General features: G+C 47.8%; 1 protein-coding gene across 1 annotated transcript; it reads right to left on the bottom strand.

Annotated features, from left to right (window-relative positions):
- Positions 1-940: 940 nt before the first annotated feature.
- LOC142370460 (GTPase IMAP family member 9-like) lies at positions 941-11,247 on the bottom strand. Its single transcript, XM_075453039.1, has 2 exons — positions 11,046-11,247; positions 941-1,722 (listed from the first exon to the last, which is right to left on the bottom strand). Exons 1-2 carry the CDS (start codon positions 11,245-11,247, stop codon positions 1,025-1,027), a joined length of 900 nt encoding a protein of 299 aa, XP_075309154.1. The 3' UTR covers positions 941-1,024.
- Positions 11,248-13,606: the final 2,359 nt, after the last annotated feature.

Below are 13,606 nucleotides of genomic sequence, written 5' to 3'. Positions count from 1 at the left end.
GCAGGTAAATCAGACATGACTTTAATAATCACAGAATCATGAGTACAACAAAATAAACATGTTTCTCAGCTAAAACAACCAAATCAGTGTAATCCCACTGTGCTGTGTATATGTGCATGCAAGTGCGTTCATAAAATACTCTCTGTAGTTTATCATGCAATATTTAAAAAAACTTATTTTATCTTATTGATCTTTAAAAGGTCTTTTAAATTGAAGGATTTTCAAATGCAATGCTAAGCACAAATCTTCTCCTTTAAGAAGGTTGGATGAAGCTCAGTAATGTGAGGTGGATAAATCACTATGGAGGAGACACTTCTGGTCGCTTCCTTCCCGGTGAAAGTTTGTGACGTCTGCCACAGCATTCGCTAACTTTTTTAAAAAAGGATCATTGTTTAAATTGCTCAGAGCCAACGTATTAAAAAAGCTGCTAGCTTTGACATCACTTGCATCTACATATTATACACGTGTAGTTTTACAGTTACTCTTATTGCTGAATGGATGATAAAATTACAACATATGGGAAAAGAAAGACAGTTAGATCAAATCTAATTGCTTTTGTGACTTTGTCAGTTCAATTTAATAACAAGAAACATTAATAGTAAATACTTTTCTATCACCATCATCATGTATTACTTTGTAAGGAATACATTCTATCAATAAGTCATTTTCTACACCACAAAGCTAAATCCTAACATATTGAATACCACGATTATAAAATACCAGAAACCGCCATGATTATTGGCTTCTTATCAAATTAACATTATATCTACCAGAACTAAACTATGTTTTATTATCAGCATATCACACTCTCAGTATAATAGAAACCACATATTTCCCCCATAACAATCAACAGCTTAAGGTTTCCTCAATTTTGACTAATAAATGATTTAAAGCAATGCTGTACTCCCCCTCTGTCTACACAGTGTGTTCTAACTTTGCCGAACCTCCTCTGTTTGCTTACAAAGGTAGCAAACAAAATCTTTCTAGGTCTTGATTATGAGTCTAGACAATCCACCATGGTCATTTATTCTCTTGCAAGAATCAAATGAAAAAGTAAGATGCGTTGGATCAGAGCCATCATGAATTCTTCATCCATGTCACCTCGCCCCATTCTCTGAGCTAACTCTACCTCTTTATACATTGCATCTGTGTAATGTGTCCCCCCGTTTGCTGCCACCACGTTGTCGACCATCTCCAGAAGTTGCGTTACCTGTTTTCTGTCCTTGCTCATGTTGTCAAAGACTAGGAACCTTCCGCCACAACGTTGGATAACTCGTTGAAGCCCCGGGTCACCTTCACGTACATATTCCTGTATGGTCATGGTTCCAAGATCACCAGCACGGGTAAACAGCACAATCATGAACTGGTTGGCTTTTGGAGCAAACAGCTCCTGTAGTGCTTCCACAGAGTTCTTCTCTTCTTTGGTGAATCGGCCAATTTGGATCACCAGCAGGAAGACATGTGGACCAGGACAAGAGACTTTGACACATTTCACTATTTCTCTTTTTATGAAATCTTCCGTTTTGGAAGTGTCCAGGATCCCTGGCGTGTCAACCACACTAACTACTCTGTTACCCCAGAGAGCGACTCCTTTTTCACAGGCTTCTGTCACTGAACTTGCAGCGGGACTAGATCTGAATTTTGTTTCTCCAAGAATGGTGTTTCCAACTGCACTTTTGCCCACAGCAGTTTTTCCAATCATCACAATTCTCAAATCAAGAGCTGCAAGACAATGGACAAACTCAGTTTAAATTCTCTCACAGTGTGACTTGGTTGTTGTATAAATACCTGACTGAATGTTAGTTCATTATTTTAAAATGCAAATGACTTGTACAGATGGGGGGACAATCTTACCTTACTCAATTCAATTGTAAAGAAGAGAAGAAGAGACTACATTTCCCATCATGCCTGTGTGTGGCAGAGGAAAAGCCGAAGGAGGTGAAGCAGCGGCGGCAGCGGCAGCAGCAGCAGCAGCAGCAGCAGCAGGAGGAGCGGCAGCAGCAGCAGCAGCCCCAGCGAGGACTTCCCAGCCAGCCGGGGCAGAGCTGTTGTGTGTGAATGAAAAGGCAGTTTGAAGCCTTTTCCCGCTCTGCTGGCGCAACCGTGAGTCAGAGGGGCGCGAGCTCAGAGGGACATAAATAGAGCGAGCGGCTGGCGAAGACCCTGCCGCACGCGCGGGGGCGTGTCCCTTCGCGGGATGTAGCGTAATGTGCCTCCACTTCGTCTCGGCAAATCGCTACATTCCGCTCTGAATCTCTTTCTCTTTCTCTCTCTCCCCCTCTTTTTTTTCTCCTCTCCTCTCCTCTTCTTCCTCCTCTCCTCTCTCTCCCCCCCCCCCCTCTCCTTTCTCTCCCTCTCCCTCCAAGCTCAAACAGCTGGTGTTTCTCAACGCTCTTTGAGTGGCTTAATACAGTCAGTTCTTCCTCTCGAGTGGTTGACATGTTTTTTATCCTTCAGAGTTTCATACTTTCATTTAATAGCGCCGTATTGGATCACTGTATGGTGGCCCCCCTCTTTTTTTTGGTGATGAAGCTGCTTTGATACTGTTTCGTGTTGTGGTGGCTGTTGGTATTTCTAACTGTTGAATTGATCTGAAGTTGTTTTTGTGGAAGTGGTGCTATTTTGTGATCATTGAACTGGTTGTAATAAAACTTTGATTTATAAAGCATTGTCATGCAGCATTTTTACTCATCATAAGGGCTTAACAATGTCAATAATGAAACAAAACGTTATAAAATTAGGTTTAAGCTATTAATTAATTGATAATGTAAATATATATGGGACCCGTTAGGGTTAGGGTTAGAGTTAGGGTTAGGGTTAGGGTTAGAGTTAGAGTTAGAGTTAGAGTTAGAGTTAGGGTTAGAGTTAGAGTTAGAGTTAGAGTTAGGGTTAGAGTTAGAGTTAGAGTTAGAGTTAGAGTTAGGGTTAGAGTTAGGGTTAGAGTTAGAGTTAGAGTTAGAGTTAGGGTTAGAGTTAGGGTTAGAGTTAGAGTTAGAGTTAGAGTTAGGGTTAGAGTTAGAGTTAGAGTTAGAGTTAGAGTTAGGGTTAGAGTTAGGGTTAGAGTTAGAGTTAGAGTTAGAGTTAGGGTTAGAGTTAGGGTTAGAGTTAGAGTTAGAGTTAGAGTTAGGGTTAGAGTTAGAGTTAGAGTTAGAGTTAGGGTTAGAGTTAGAGTTAGAGTTAGAGTTAGGGTTAGAGTTAGAGTTAGAGTTAGAGTTAGGGTTAGAGTTAGAGTTAGAGTTAGGGTTAGAGTTAGAGTTAGAGTTAGAGTTAGAGTTAGAGTTAGAGTTAGAGTTAGGGTTAGAGTTAGAGTTAGAGTTAGAGTTAGAGTTAGAGTTAGGGTTAGAGTTAGAGTTAGAGTTAGAGTTAGAGTTAGGGTTAGAGTTAGAGTTAGAGTTAGGGTTAGAGTTAGAGTTAGAGTTAGGGTTAGGGGCCTGCCAGGTGAGTGTTTAAACTTGTAGCACCCACAGTTGCAGATATGCAACAAGCTTTTTATGTATTTACATTATATTTCGATTTACATGACATTATTTGAAATTTTAAATGGACATACATTATTTCCATTCATGTGTCATTTTTTTACATTACATTTGATTTCCTGTGTTTCTTTCTCAATGAAAGGTCATTTAAAGGGGTTTGTGCGTGGAACCTACTTCGAATGGATACATATGAAGGACAAAGGAGTTTGAACTTGTTTTGACTGAAGGAATTCCTTTTATAGCAAAAATCCGTATTTCGTCTTAACTCCGCAAAAGAAGGCTATTCCTGTGTTTCTTTCTCCAAAAAGGTCATTTAAAGGGCTTTATGCGTGGAACCTACTTCGAATGGATACATATGAAGGACAAAGGAGTTTGAACTTGTTTTGACTGAAGGAATTCCTTTTATAGCAAAAATCCGTATTTCGTCTTAACTCCGCAAAAGAAGGCTATTCCTGTGTTTCTTTCTCCAAAAAGGTCATTTAAAGGGCTTTATGCGTGGAACCTACTTCGAATGGATACATATGAAGGACAAAGGAGTTTGAACTTGTTTTGACTGAAGGAATTCCTTTTATAGCAAAAATCCGTATTTCGTCTTAACTCCGCAAAAGAAGGCTATTCCTGTGTTTCTTTCTCCAAAAGGGTCATTTAAAGGGCTTTATGCGTGGAACCTACTTCGAAAGTATACATATGAAGGACAAAGGAGTTTGAACTACAGAAGAGACGTGTCTAAGTGTGCGTTTGTGTGTGTGCACGTGCGTATGCATGTGTGTGTTTGTGCATGTTTGCGTGTGCATGTGTAGTGGTGTGTGTTTGTGCGTAAACGTACGTGCATGTGCATGTGTACATGTGCACGTGCACACACATGTGACAGACTCCTCCCCCTGAGACAGACTCCTCCCCCTAAGACAGAGACTCCTCCCCTAAAACAGAGACTCCTCCCCTTGATACAGAGACTCCACCCCCTTATACAGAGACTCCTCCCCCTGATACAGAGACCCCTCCCCCTAAAACAGAGACTCCTCCCCCTGATACAGAGACTCCTCCCCCTGATACAGAGACCCCTCCTCCTAAAACAGAGACTCCTCCCCTGATACAGAGACCCCTCCCCCTAAAACAGAGACTCCTCCCCCTAAGACAGAGACTCCACCCCGTGATACAGAGACTCCTCCCCCTTATACATAGACTCCACCCCCTAAGACAAAGACTCCTCCCCCTAAAACAGAGACTCCACCCCTGATACAGAGACTCCACCCCTTGATACTGAGACTCCTCCCCCTTATACATAGACTCCTCCCCCTAAAACAGAGACTCCTCCCCTAAGACAAAGACTCCTCCCCCTAAAACAGAGACTCCTCCCCCTAAGACAGAGACTCCACCCCTTGATACATAGACTCCACCCCCTAAGACAGAGACTCCTCCCCCTGATACATAGACTCCTCCCCCTGATACAGAGACTCCTCCCCCTTATACATAGACTCCTCCCCCTGATACAGAGACTCCTCCCCCTAAGACAGAGACTCCACCCCTTGATACATAGACTCCTCCCCTAAGACAGAGACTCCTCCCCCTGATAGAGAGACTCCACCCCATGACAGAGACTCCTCCCCCTAAAACAGAGACTCCTCCCCCTAAGACAGAGACTCCACCCCTTGATACATAGACTCCACCCCCTAAAACAGAGACTCCTCCCCCTAAAACAGAGACTCCTCCCCCTGATACAGAGACTCCTCCCCTAAGACAGAGACTCCTCCCCCTGATACAGAGACTCCTCCCCTAAAACAGAGACTCCTCCCCCTGATACAGAGACTCCTCCCCTTGATACAGAGACTCCTCCCCCTAAAACAGAGACTCCTCCCCTAAGACAGAGACTCCACCCCTTGATACATAGACTCCTCCTCCTAAAACAGAGACTCCTCCCCCTGATACATAGACTCCTCCCCCTAAGACAGAGACTCCACCCCTTGATACAGAGACTCCTCCCCCTTATACATAGACTCCTCCCCCTGATACAGAGACCCCTCCCCCTAAAACAGAGACTCCTCCCCTAAGACAGAGACTCCACCCCTTGATACATAGACTCCTCCCCCTAAGACAGAGACTCCTCCCCCTTATACATAGACTCCTCCCCTAAGACAGAGACTCCTCCCCCTAAGACAGAGACTCCACCCCTTGATACATAGACTCCTCCTCCTGATACATAGACTCCTCCCCCTAAAACAGAGACTCCTCCCCCTGATACAGAGACTCCTCCCCTTGATACAGAGACTCCTCCCCCTAAAACAGAGACTCCTCCCCCTGGTACAGAGACCCCTCCCCCTAAAACAGAGACTCCTCCCCTAGACAGAGACTCCTCCCCCTAAAACAGAGACTCCTCCCCTTGATACAGAGACTCCTCCCCCTAAAACAGAGACTCCTCCCCCGATACATAGACTCCTCCCCCTAAAACAGAGACTCCTCCCCCTGATACAGAGACTCCTCCCCCTGATACATAGACTCCTCCCCCTGATACAGAGACTCCTCCCCCTAAGACAGAGACTCCACCCCTTGATACATAGACTCCTCCCCTAAGACAGAGACTCCTCCCCCTGATAGAGAGACTCCACCCCATGACAGAGACTCCACCCCCTGATACAGAGACTCCTCCCCCTGATACAGAGACTCCTCCCCCTGATACAGAGACTCCTCCCCCTAAAACAGAGACTCCTCCCCCTGATACAGAGACTCCTCCCCTTGATACAGAGACTCCTCCCCCTAAAACAGAGACTCCTCCCCCTAAAACAGAGACTCCTCCCCCTGATACAGAGACTCCTCCCCTAAGACAGAGACTCCTCCCCCTGATACAGAGACTCCTCCCCTAAAACAGAGACTCCTCCCCCTGATACAGAGACTCCTCCCCTTGATACAGAGACTCCTCCCCTAGACAGAGACTCCTCCCCCTAAAACAGAGACTCCTCCCCTTGATACAGAGACTCCTCCCCCTGATAGAGAGACTCCACCCCATGACAGAGACTCCTCCCCCTAAAACAGAGACTCCTCCCCCTAAGACAGAGACTCCACCCCTTGATACATACTCCCTAGGAAGAGACTCCTCCCCCTAAGACTCCTCCCCCAAGAAAGAGACTCCACCCCTAAGACAGAGACTCCTCCCCCCTGATACAGAGACTCCTCCCCCTGACAAAGAGACTCCTCCCCCTAATACAGAGACTCCTCCCCCAAGACAGAGACTCCTCCCTCCCTAGGAAGAGACTCCTCCCCCTAAAACTCCTCCCCCAAGAAAGAGACTCCTCCCCAAAGACTCTTCCCCCTGACAAAGAGACTCCTCCCCTAAGACAGAGACTCCTCCCCCTAATACAGAGACTCCTCCCCTTGATACAGAGACTCCTCCTTCCTTAGGCATAGACTCCTCGTGTATGTGTGAACGTGCTAGTGCATGTGTGTGCACGTGGTAGTGCATGTGTGTTTTTGCACGTGCTTGTGCACGTGTGTGTGCACGTGCTAGTGCACGTGTGTGTGCACGTGCGTGTGCATGTTTGTGCACGTGCGTATGTGTGTGCTCGTGCATTTGTGTGTGTGCACGTGCTAGTGCACGTGTGTGTGTGCATGTGTGTGCACGTGGTAGTGCACGTGCGTGTGCATGTGTGTGCACGTGGTAGTGCACGTGCGTGTGCATGTGTGTGCACATGCTAGTGCACGTCTGTGCATGTGCGTGTGCATGTGTGTGTGTGCATGTGTGTGTGTGCACGTGCGCGTGTGTGTGTGCACGTGCTAGTGTACGTGTGTGCACGTGCGTATGTGTATGCGTGTGCATCTATGTGCACGTGCTAGTATACGTGTGTGTGCACGTGCTTGTGTATTTGTGTGTGTGCACGTGTGTGTGCACGTGTGTGCACATGTGTGTGCACGTGCGTGTGCATGTGTGTGTGTGCACGTGCCAGTGCGCGTGTGTTTGTGCAAGTGCGTATGTGTGTGCTAGTGCATTTGTGTGTGTGCACGTGCTAGTGCACGTGTGTGTGTGCGTGTGCATGTGTGTGTGCACGTGGTAGTGCACGTGCGTGTGCATGTTTTTGCACATGCTAGTGCACGTCTGTGCATGTGCGTGTGCACGTGTGTGTGTGCATGTGTGTGTGTGCACGTGCGCGTGTGTGTGCACGTGCTAGTGTACGTGTGTGTGTGCACGTGCGTGTGCACGTGTGTGCACGTGTGCATGTGTGTGTGCACGTGCTAGTGCACGTGCGTGTGCATGTGTGTGCACGTGCGTGTGCATTTGTGTGGACGTGCTAGTGCACGTGCGTGTTCATGTGTGTGCGTGTGCATGTGTGTGCACGTGCTAGTGCACGTGTGTTTGTGTGCGTGCGTCTGTGTGTGCACGTGCTAGTGCACGTGTGTTTGTGCATGTGCGTGTGTGTGTACGTGCTAGTGCATTTGTGTGTGTGCACGTGCTAGTGCATGTGTGTTTGTGCACGTGCGTGTGCACGTGTGTGTGCACGTGCGTGCAAGTGCGTGTGCATGTGTGTAAGCACGTTCGTGTGCACGTGCGTGTGCATGTGTGTGGACGTGCTAGTGCACGTGCGTGTTCATGTGTGTGCGTGTGCATGTGTGTGTGCACGTGCTAGTGCACGTGTGTTTGTGTGCGTGTGTGTGTGTGCGCATGTGCATGTGTGTGCACGTGGTAGTGCACGAGCGTGTGCACGTCTGTATTGTGCGTGTGCATGTGTGTGTGTGTGTGCATTTGTGTGTGTGCACGTGCATGTGTGTGTGCACGTGCTAGTGCACGTGTGTTTGTGTGCGTGTGCATGTGTGTGTGTGTGCATGTGCATGTGTGTGCACGTGGTAGTGCACGAGCGTGTGCATGTGTGTGTGCACATGCTAGTGCACGTCTGTGCTTGTGCGTGTGCACGTGTGTGTGTGCATTTGTGTGTGTGCACATGCTAGTGTACGTGTGTGTGCACGTGTGTGTGCACGTGCGTGTTCATGTGTGTGTGTGCACGTGCGTGTGCACGTGCGTGCAAGTGTGTGTGCATGTGTCTAAGCACGTTCGTGTGCACGTGCTAGTGCATGTGTGTGTGCACGTGCGTGTGCATGTTTGTGTGCGCACGTGCGTGTGCATGTGTGTGCACATGCGTGTGCATGTGTGTGCACGTGCGTGTGCATGTGTGTGGACGTGCTAGTGCACGTGCCTGTTCATTTGTGTGCGTGTGCATGTGTGTGTGCACGTGCTAGTGCACGTGTGTTTGTGTGCGTGTGCATGTGTGTGTGTGCATGTGCATGTGTGTGCACGTGGTAGTGCACGAGCGTGTGCATGTGCACATGCTAGTGCACGTCTGTGCTTGTGTGTGTGCACGTGTGCATGTGTGTGCATGTGTGTGTGTGCACGTGCACGTGTGTGTGCACGTGCTAGTGTACGTGTGTGTGTGCACGTGTGTGCGCGCGTGCGTGTGCATGTGTGTGTGCGTGTGCATGTGTGTGTGCACGTTCGTGTGTACGTGCTAGTGCATTTGTGTGTGTGCACGTGCTAGTGCATGTGTGTTTGTGCACGTGCGTGTGCACGTGCTAATGCATGTGTGTGTGCACGTGCGTGTGCACGTGCGTGTGCACGTGCGTGTGCACGTGCGTGTGCATGTGTTTGGACGTGCTAGTGCACGTGCGTGTTCATGTGTGTGCGTGTGCATGTGTGTGTGTGCACGTAATAGTGCACGTGCGTGTGCATGTGTGTGCACGTGCGTGTGCATGTGTGTGGACGTGCTAGTGCACGTGCGTGTTCATCTGTGTGCGTGTGCATGTGTGTGTGCACGTGCGTGTGCACGTGTGTGCACGTGCGTGCAAGTGCTAATGCATGTGTGTAAGCACGTTCGTGTGCACGTGCTAATGCATGTGTGTGTGCACGTGCGTGTGCATGTGTGTGTACGTGCTAGTGCACGTGCGTGTTCATGTGTGTGCGTGTGCATGTTTGTGTGTGTGTGCACGTGGTAGTGCACGAGCGTGTGCATATGTGTGTGCACATGCTAGTGCACGTCTGTGCTTGTGCGTGTGCATGTGTGTGTGCGTGTGCATGTGTGTGTGTGCACGTGCTAGTGCACGTGCGTGTGCATGTGTGTGCACGTGCGTGTGCATGTGTGTGGACGTGCTTGTGCACGTGCGTGTTCATGTGTGTGCGTGTGCATGTGTGTGTGCACGTGCGTGTGCACGTGTGTGCACGTGCGTGCAAGTGCTAATGCATGTGTGTAAGCACGTTCGTGTGCACGTGCTAATGCATGTGTGTGTGCACGTGCGTGTGCATGTGTGTGTACGTGCTAGTGCACGTGTGTTTGTGCACGTGCGTGTGTGTGTACGTGCTAGTGCATTTGTTTGTGTGCACGTGCGTGTGCACGTGTGTGTGCACGTGCGTGCAAGTGCGTGTGCATGTGTGTTTGTGCACGTGCGTGTGCACGTGTGTGTGCACGTGCGTGCAATTGCGTGTGCATGTGTGTGGACGTGCTAGTGCACGTGCGTGTTCATGTGTGTGCGTGTGCATGTGTGTGTGCACGTGCCAGTGCACGTGTGTTTGTGTGCGTGTGCATGTGCATGTGTGTGCACGTGGTAGTGCACGAGCGTGTGCATGTGTGTGTGCACATGCTAGTGCACGTCTGTGCGTGTGCACGTGTGTGTGTGTGTGCATGTGTGTGTGTGCACGTGCGCGTGTGTGTGCACGTGCTAGTGTACGTGTGTGTGTGTGTGCACGTGTGTGTGTGCACGTGCGTGTGCACGTGTGTGCGCGCGTGCGTGTGCATGTGTGTGTGCACGTGCGTGTGCATGTGTGTGCACGTGCTAGTTCATGTTTGTGTGCACGTACGTGTGCATGTGTGTTTGAACGTGCACGTGTTTTTGTGCACGTGCTAGTGCATTTGTGTTTGTGCACGTGCATATGTGTGCACGTGTGTGTGCATGTGCGTGTGCACGTGCGTGTGCAAATATCTGTAAATGTGCATAATTATTTTCTAATGCCAAAAAAATGTGACAAAGACAATTATATTACTCGTGAAATGTTTATTTACGAAATATTTATTTTTTAAAAATTGAAACTTGATCAAATTAGGCTTCATCAAAGCAACAACACACTCATATAAACCAGACAGGTTACAAAATCAAATATTATGCAAAGGAAACTCAGAACGCATAAATTCAGCACAGAGAACTGCCAATGCAATGAAGCTGCACTGCCCATGAACTATAAATGATAAAAGTAACATTTCAGTAATCAGCATTGAAACGTGCTATTGTAAATATTTTTGCCTACTTCCAATTAGTGAGATACATGTGCCTGTCGGGGCGCGCAGGTTTCTTTAATCCTCGGTGGCACTGAGGACAGGGCCACTCGCAAGTCCTGTTCAACCGAGAGCCGCGACCTCCTGTTGTTCTTCATGTGAACTAGAGAGGAGAACGCCAACTCACACAGGCAGGTAGTGGGGAAAAGAAGCAGTTGCTCAATGGCGTGGTTGGACAAGCTCCGATGCAGAAGCCAACCAAAACTGATCCAGAGGGAGCTCACTACATTTGAGTTTCAGTGTGGGGTCCACACGGAGCTCTGCGCACTCCTCTCTCTCTCTTTCATAGTGAGCTTTTCTGTTGAGGATTCCTGGTTGAATGGGTCTCGGATCCAGTCATAGTCCTCGATGTCAGCCACACGTGGAAAATAGCGCTCAAACCTGTCTTTTAAGGTCTTAAGGTGTTCGGCACATACAGCGCGCTCCATAGCTGCCTGTGGCGCAGCTGATGCCAGCGGGAACATCTCCATGGAGCCCTGTCCCAAAGAATCATTTTGCCCATAAACCCCTCACAGAATCTTGTCTGTGGATGATAAAATATTTTCATTCCTGCCCTGAAGCTTGGCGTTCAACTCGTTCAGACGTCCAAATATGTCCGCAAGGTGAGCCAGCCTGGCGCACCGCCTCTCATCCGCGAGCTTGTCCTTATGTGGGACAGCGTGTTCAGGTGAACATTCAAAAAGCTCTTCCCGAAGTTCATAAAGACGGGATAGGACTTTCCCCCGTGACAGCCAGCGCACCTCTGTGTGGAGGATCAGGCTTTGGTGGTCGGCTCCCATCTCGGCGCACAGCTGGGAGAAGAGGCGAGATTTCAGTGTAATTCACCCGCCTCTGCACAGCCTGATTCAGCACCTCGGTCAACTCCGGGGGCATGGCTTTTGCAACTAATGCCTCTCGGTGCAAAATGCAGTGGTTTGTCACAATATGTGGATTTTGTGCTTTCACCTGAGCAATAAATCCTTTCACTCTCCCCGTCATGCCTGCCGCACCATCTGCGCAAAGACTGACGCACATATTCCAGCTCAGATTGTTCTCTTCTAAATACTTATCGGTAACCCTGAATATTTCTTCTCCCGTTGTATGGCTTTCCATTTCTTTCCAGAAAAAAAAAGTCTCTTTGATAGAGTCACCATCAACATATCTGACGTTTGCCAGAAGTCGGGCTGCGGCCCCACTTATGGCAGCAGATGCGTCCAGTTGTAGGGACAATCTGCCGCTCGCCTGTGGTTTCTCTGTCAAATGTTGCTCAATGTCTCCTGACATGTCGTCGATCCTTCTTTTCATTGTGTTATCAGACGACGGCACTTTGGATAGCTCATCTGGACCCAGCATGACACCTACAATTTTTTTGCAAGCGGGGAGGGTGAGTGTCTCCGCTATTGTGTGAGGTTTCTTCTGCTTTGCAATGAGCTCCGCTAGCATGTAACTAGCCTCCATTGCCTTTTCAGACACTTTCACACAATCCAACAAACGGCCTCTGGTTCAGATCCCGCGCTCTTTTGAAGTAGGCCAAGTTTCTCTCAACGTGGAAGATGTACAAAAGGTTGTCTCTGTGTGTTTCTTTCTGTTAATAATTGCTGCGCATGTGAATTCCCACCCTGCCAAGGTCCTTGAATGCACCACAAAGACGCAGGTCGGTTCAGCGCAAAACATCGGCTGAACGATCTCTGTGGTGTGTGCGTCCATTAAGCCGTGAGTTATGTTGATTTACTTATGTGTTACACTATGTTGATGTTTGTGTTTATCCGTGAGTCTACTTTGATGACTTAGCAGTAGTTTTGCCATCGGTTTGTATAATATGGGGAACATTTAGCCACAAATGAGTAACGTGGGGCTAGCCGCTAACTAGCTATAGCCTGAAACGTGTATGTAGCTGTATTGCTCATCTCTTTGGTTTATACATTGCATACTGTATGTTAATTGATCAGTCACAGTGCATGCCCCTCTTTTGTTGCATCTAAGCATAGATTTATTCTCATTCAAGTTTAATTGATTCATGCTGACTTTACATTCCAAACTAATCTTGAGCTGTATTTCAGTTGTTATTTGGTTAGATATATGTAGCTCAGGTGTATTCTTATGTTTAAGTTGTACTTCATTTCCAATCATTCTGTATTATTGTGCTTGTATTGCAGCAACCACACACCCACACCGTGCATAGCATTAGCTAACTTCTCCCGACAGAGGACGCGCTCAGGCTGAGGGCGGTTAGCATCCCCGGCGGTCCAAGTGAAACCATGAGACAGGTAGCTTTCATTATACTGCCTGCTGACAGTTTCCTTCTTTTGTTTTCCTGTGGTGGTGGTGGTGGTGGTGGGCTTTCGGCAGTCTCTGGACTGGTGGCTGGTCGTTTGCTCCGCACAAGAAAGCGCTCCATTTTCTCGCTAGAGTGTTTCTCTGTCTTAATGTTGTTCTTCAGCCTTTGATGTGTCACGCTCCTTTATATTTTTAAAATAATTGTTTTTAGTATAGAATTTCCCTCTGTATTATGAAATGAGTGCATACAAAGTACTGATATAGTAAATTAAAAAAATATTGTTTTTGTGTAGTTGTATATTGCAATAATGATATATGGCTGTCAAAATCCCACGGCACACCGTTTGGGAACCACTGAGCTAGCTAACATGTGCTGTACTGTTGTTAGCTAGCTAACGTGTACTGTACTGTCGTTAGCTAGCTAACGTGTACTGTACTGTCGTTAGCTAGCTAACCTGTACTGTACTGTCGTTAGCTAGCTAACGTGTACTGTACTGTCGTTAGCTAGCTAACCTGTACTGTACTGTCGTTTGCTAGCTAACCTGTACTGTACTGTCGTTAGCTAGCTAACCT

Source organism: Odontesthes bonariensis, chromosome 20 (genome assembly GCF_027942865.1).
Source record: "Odontesthes bonariensis isolate fOdoBon6 chromosome 20, fOdoBon6.hap1, whole genome shotgun sequence".
Classification (NCBI taxonomy): Eukaryota; Metazoa; Chordata; class Actinopteri; order Atheriniformes; family Atherinopsidae; genus Odontesthes; species Odontesthes bonariensis.
Note: the sequence above shows the minus strand (reverse complement) of the source record. Positions and strands in the feature narration are given on the sequence as shown.

What these genes read in the sequence shown, in the direction of transcription:
- LOC142370460 (XM_075453039.1), bottom strand. Translation starts at nt 11,247, where the DNA reads ATGGAGATGTTCCCGCTGGCATCAGCTGCGCCACAGGCAGCTATGGAG. An exon ending in TATGAAAGAGAGAGAGAGGA is followed by an intron (nt 1,723 to 11,045) that starts GTGCGCAGAGCT and finishes ATTGTCTTGCAG; the next exon opens with CTCTTGATTTGAGAATTGTG.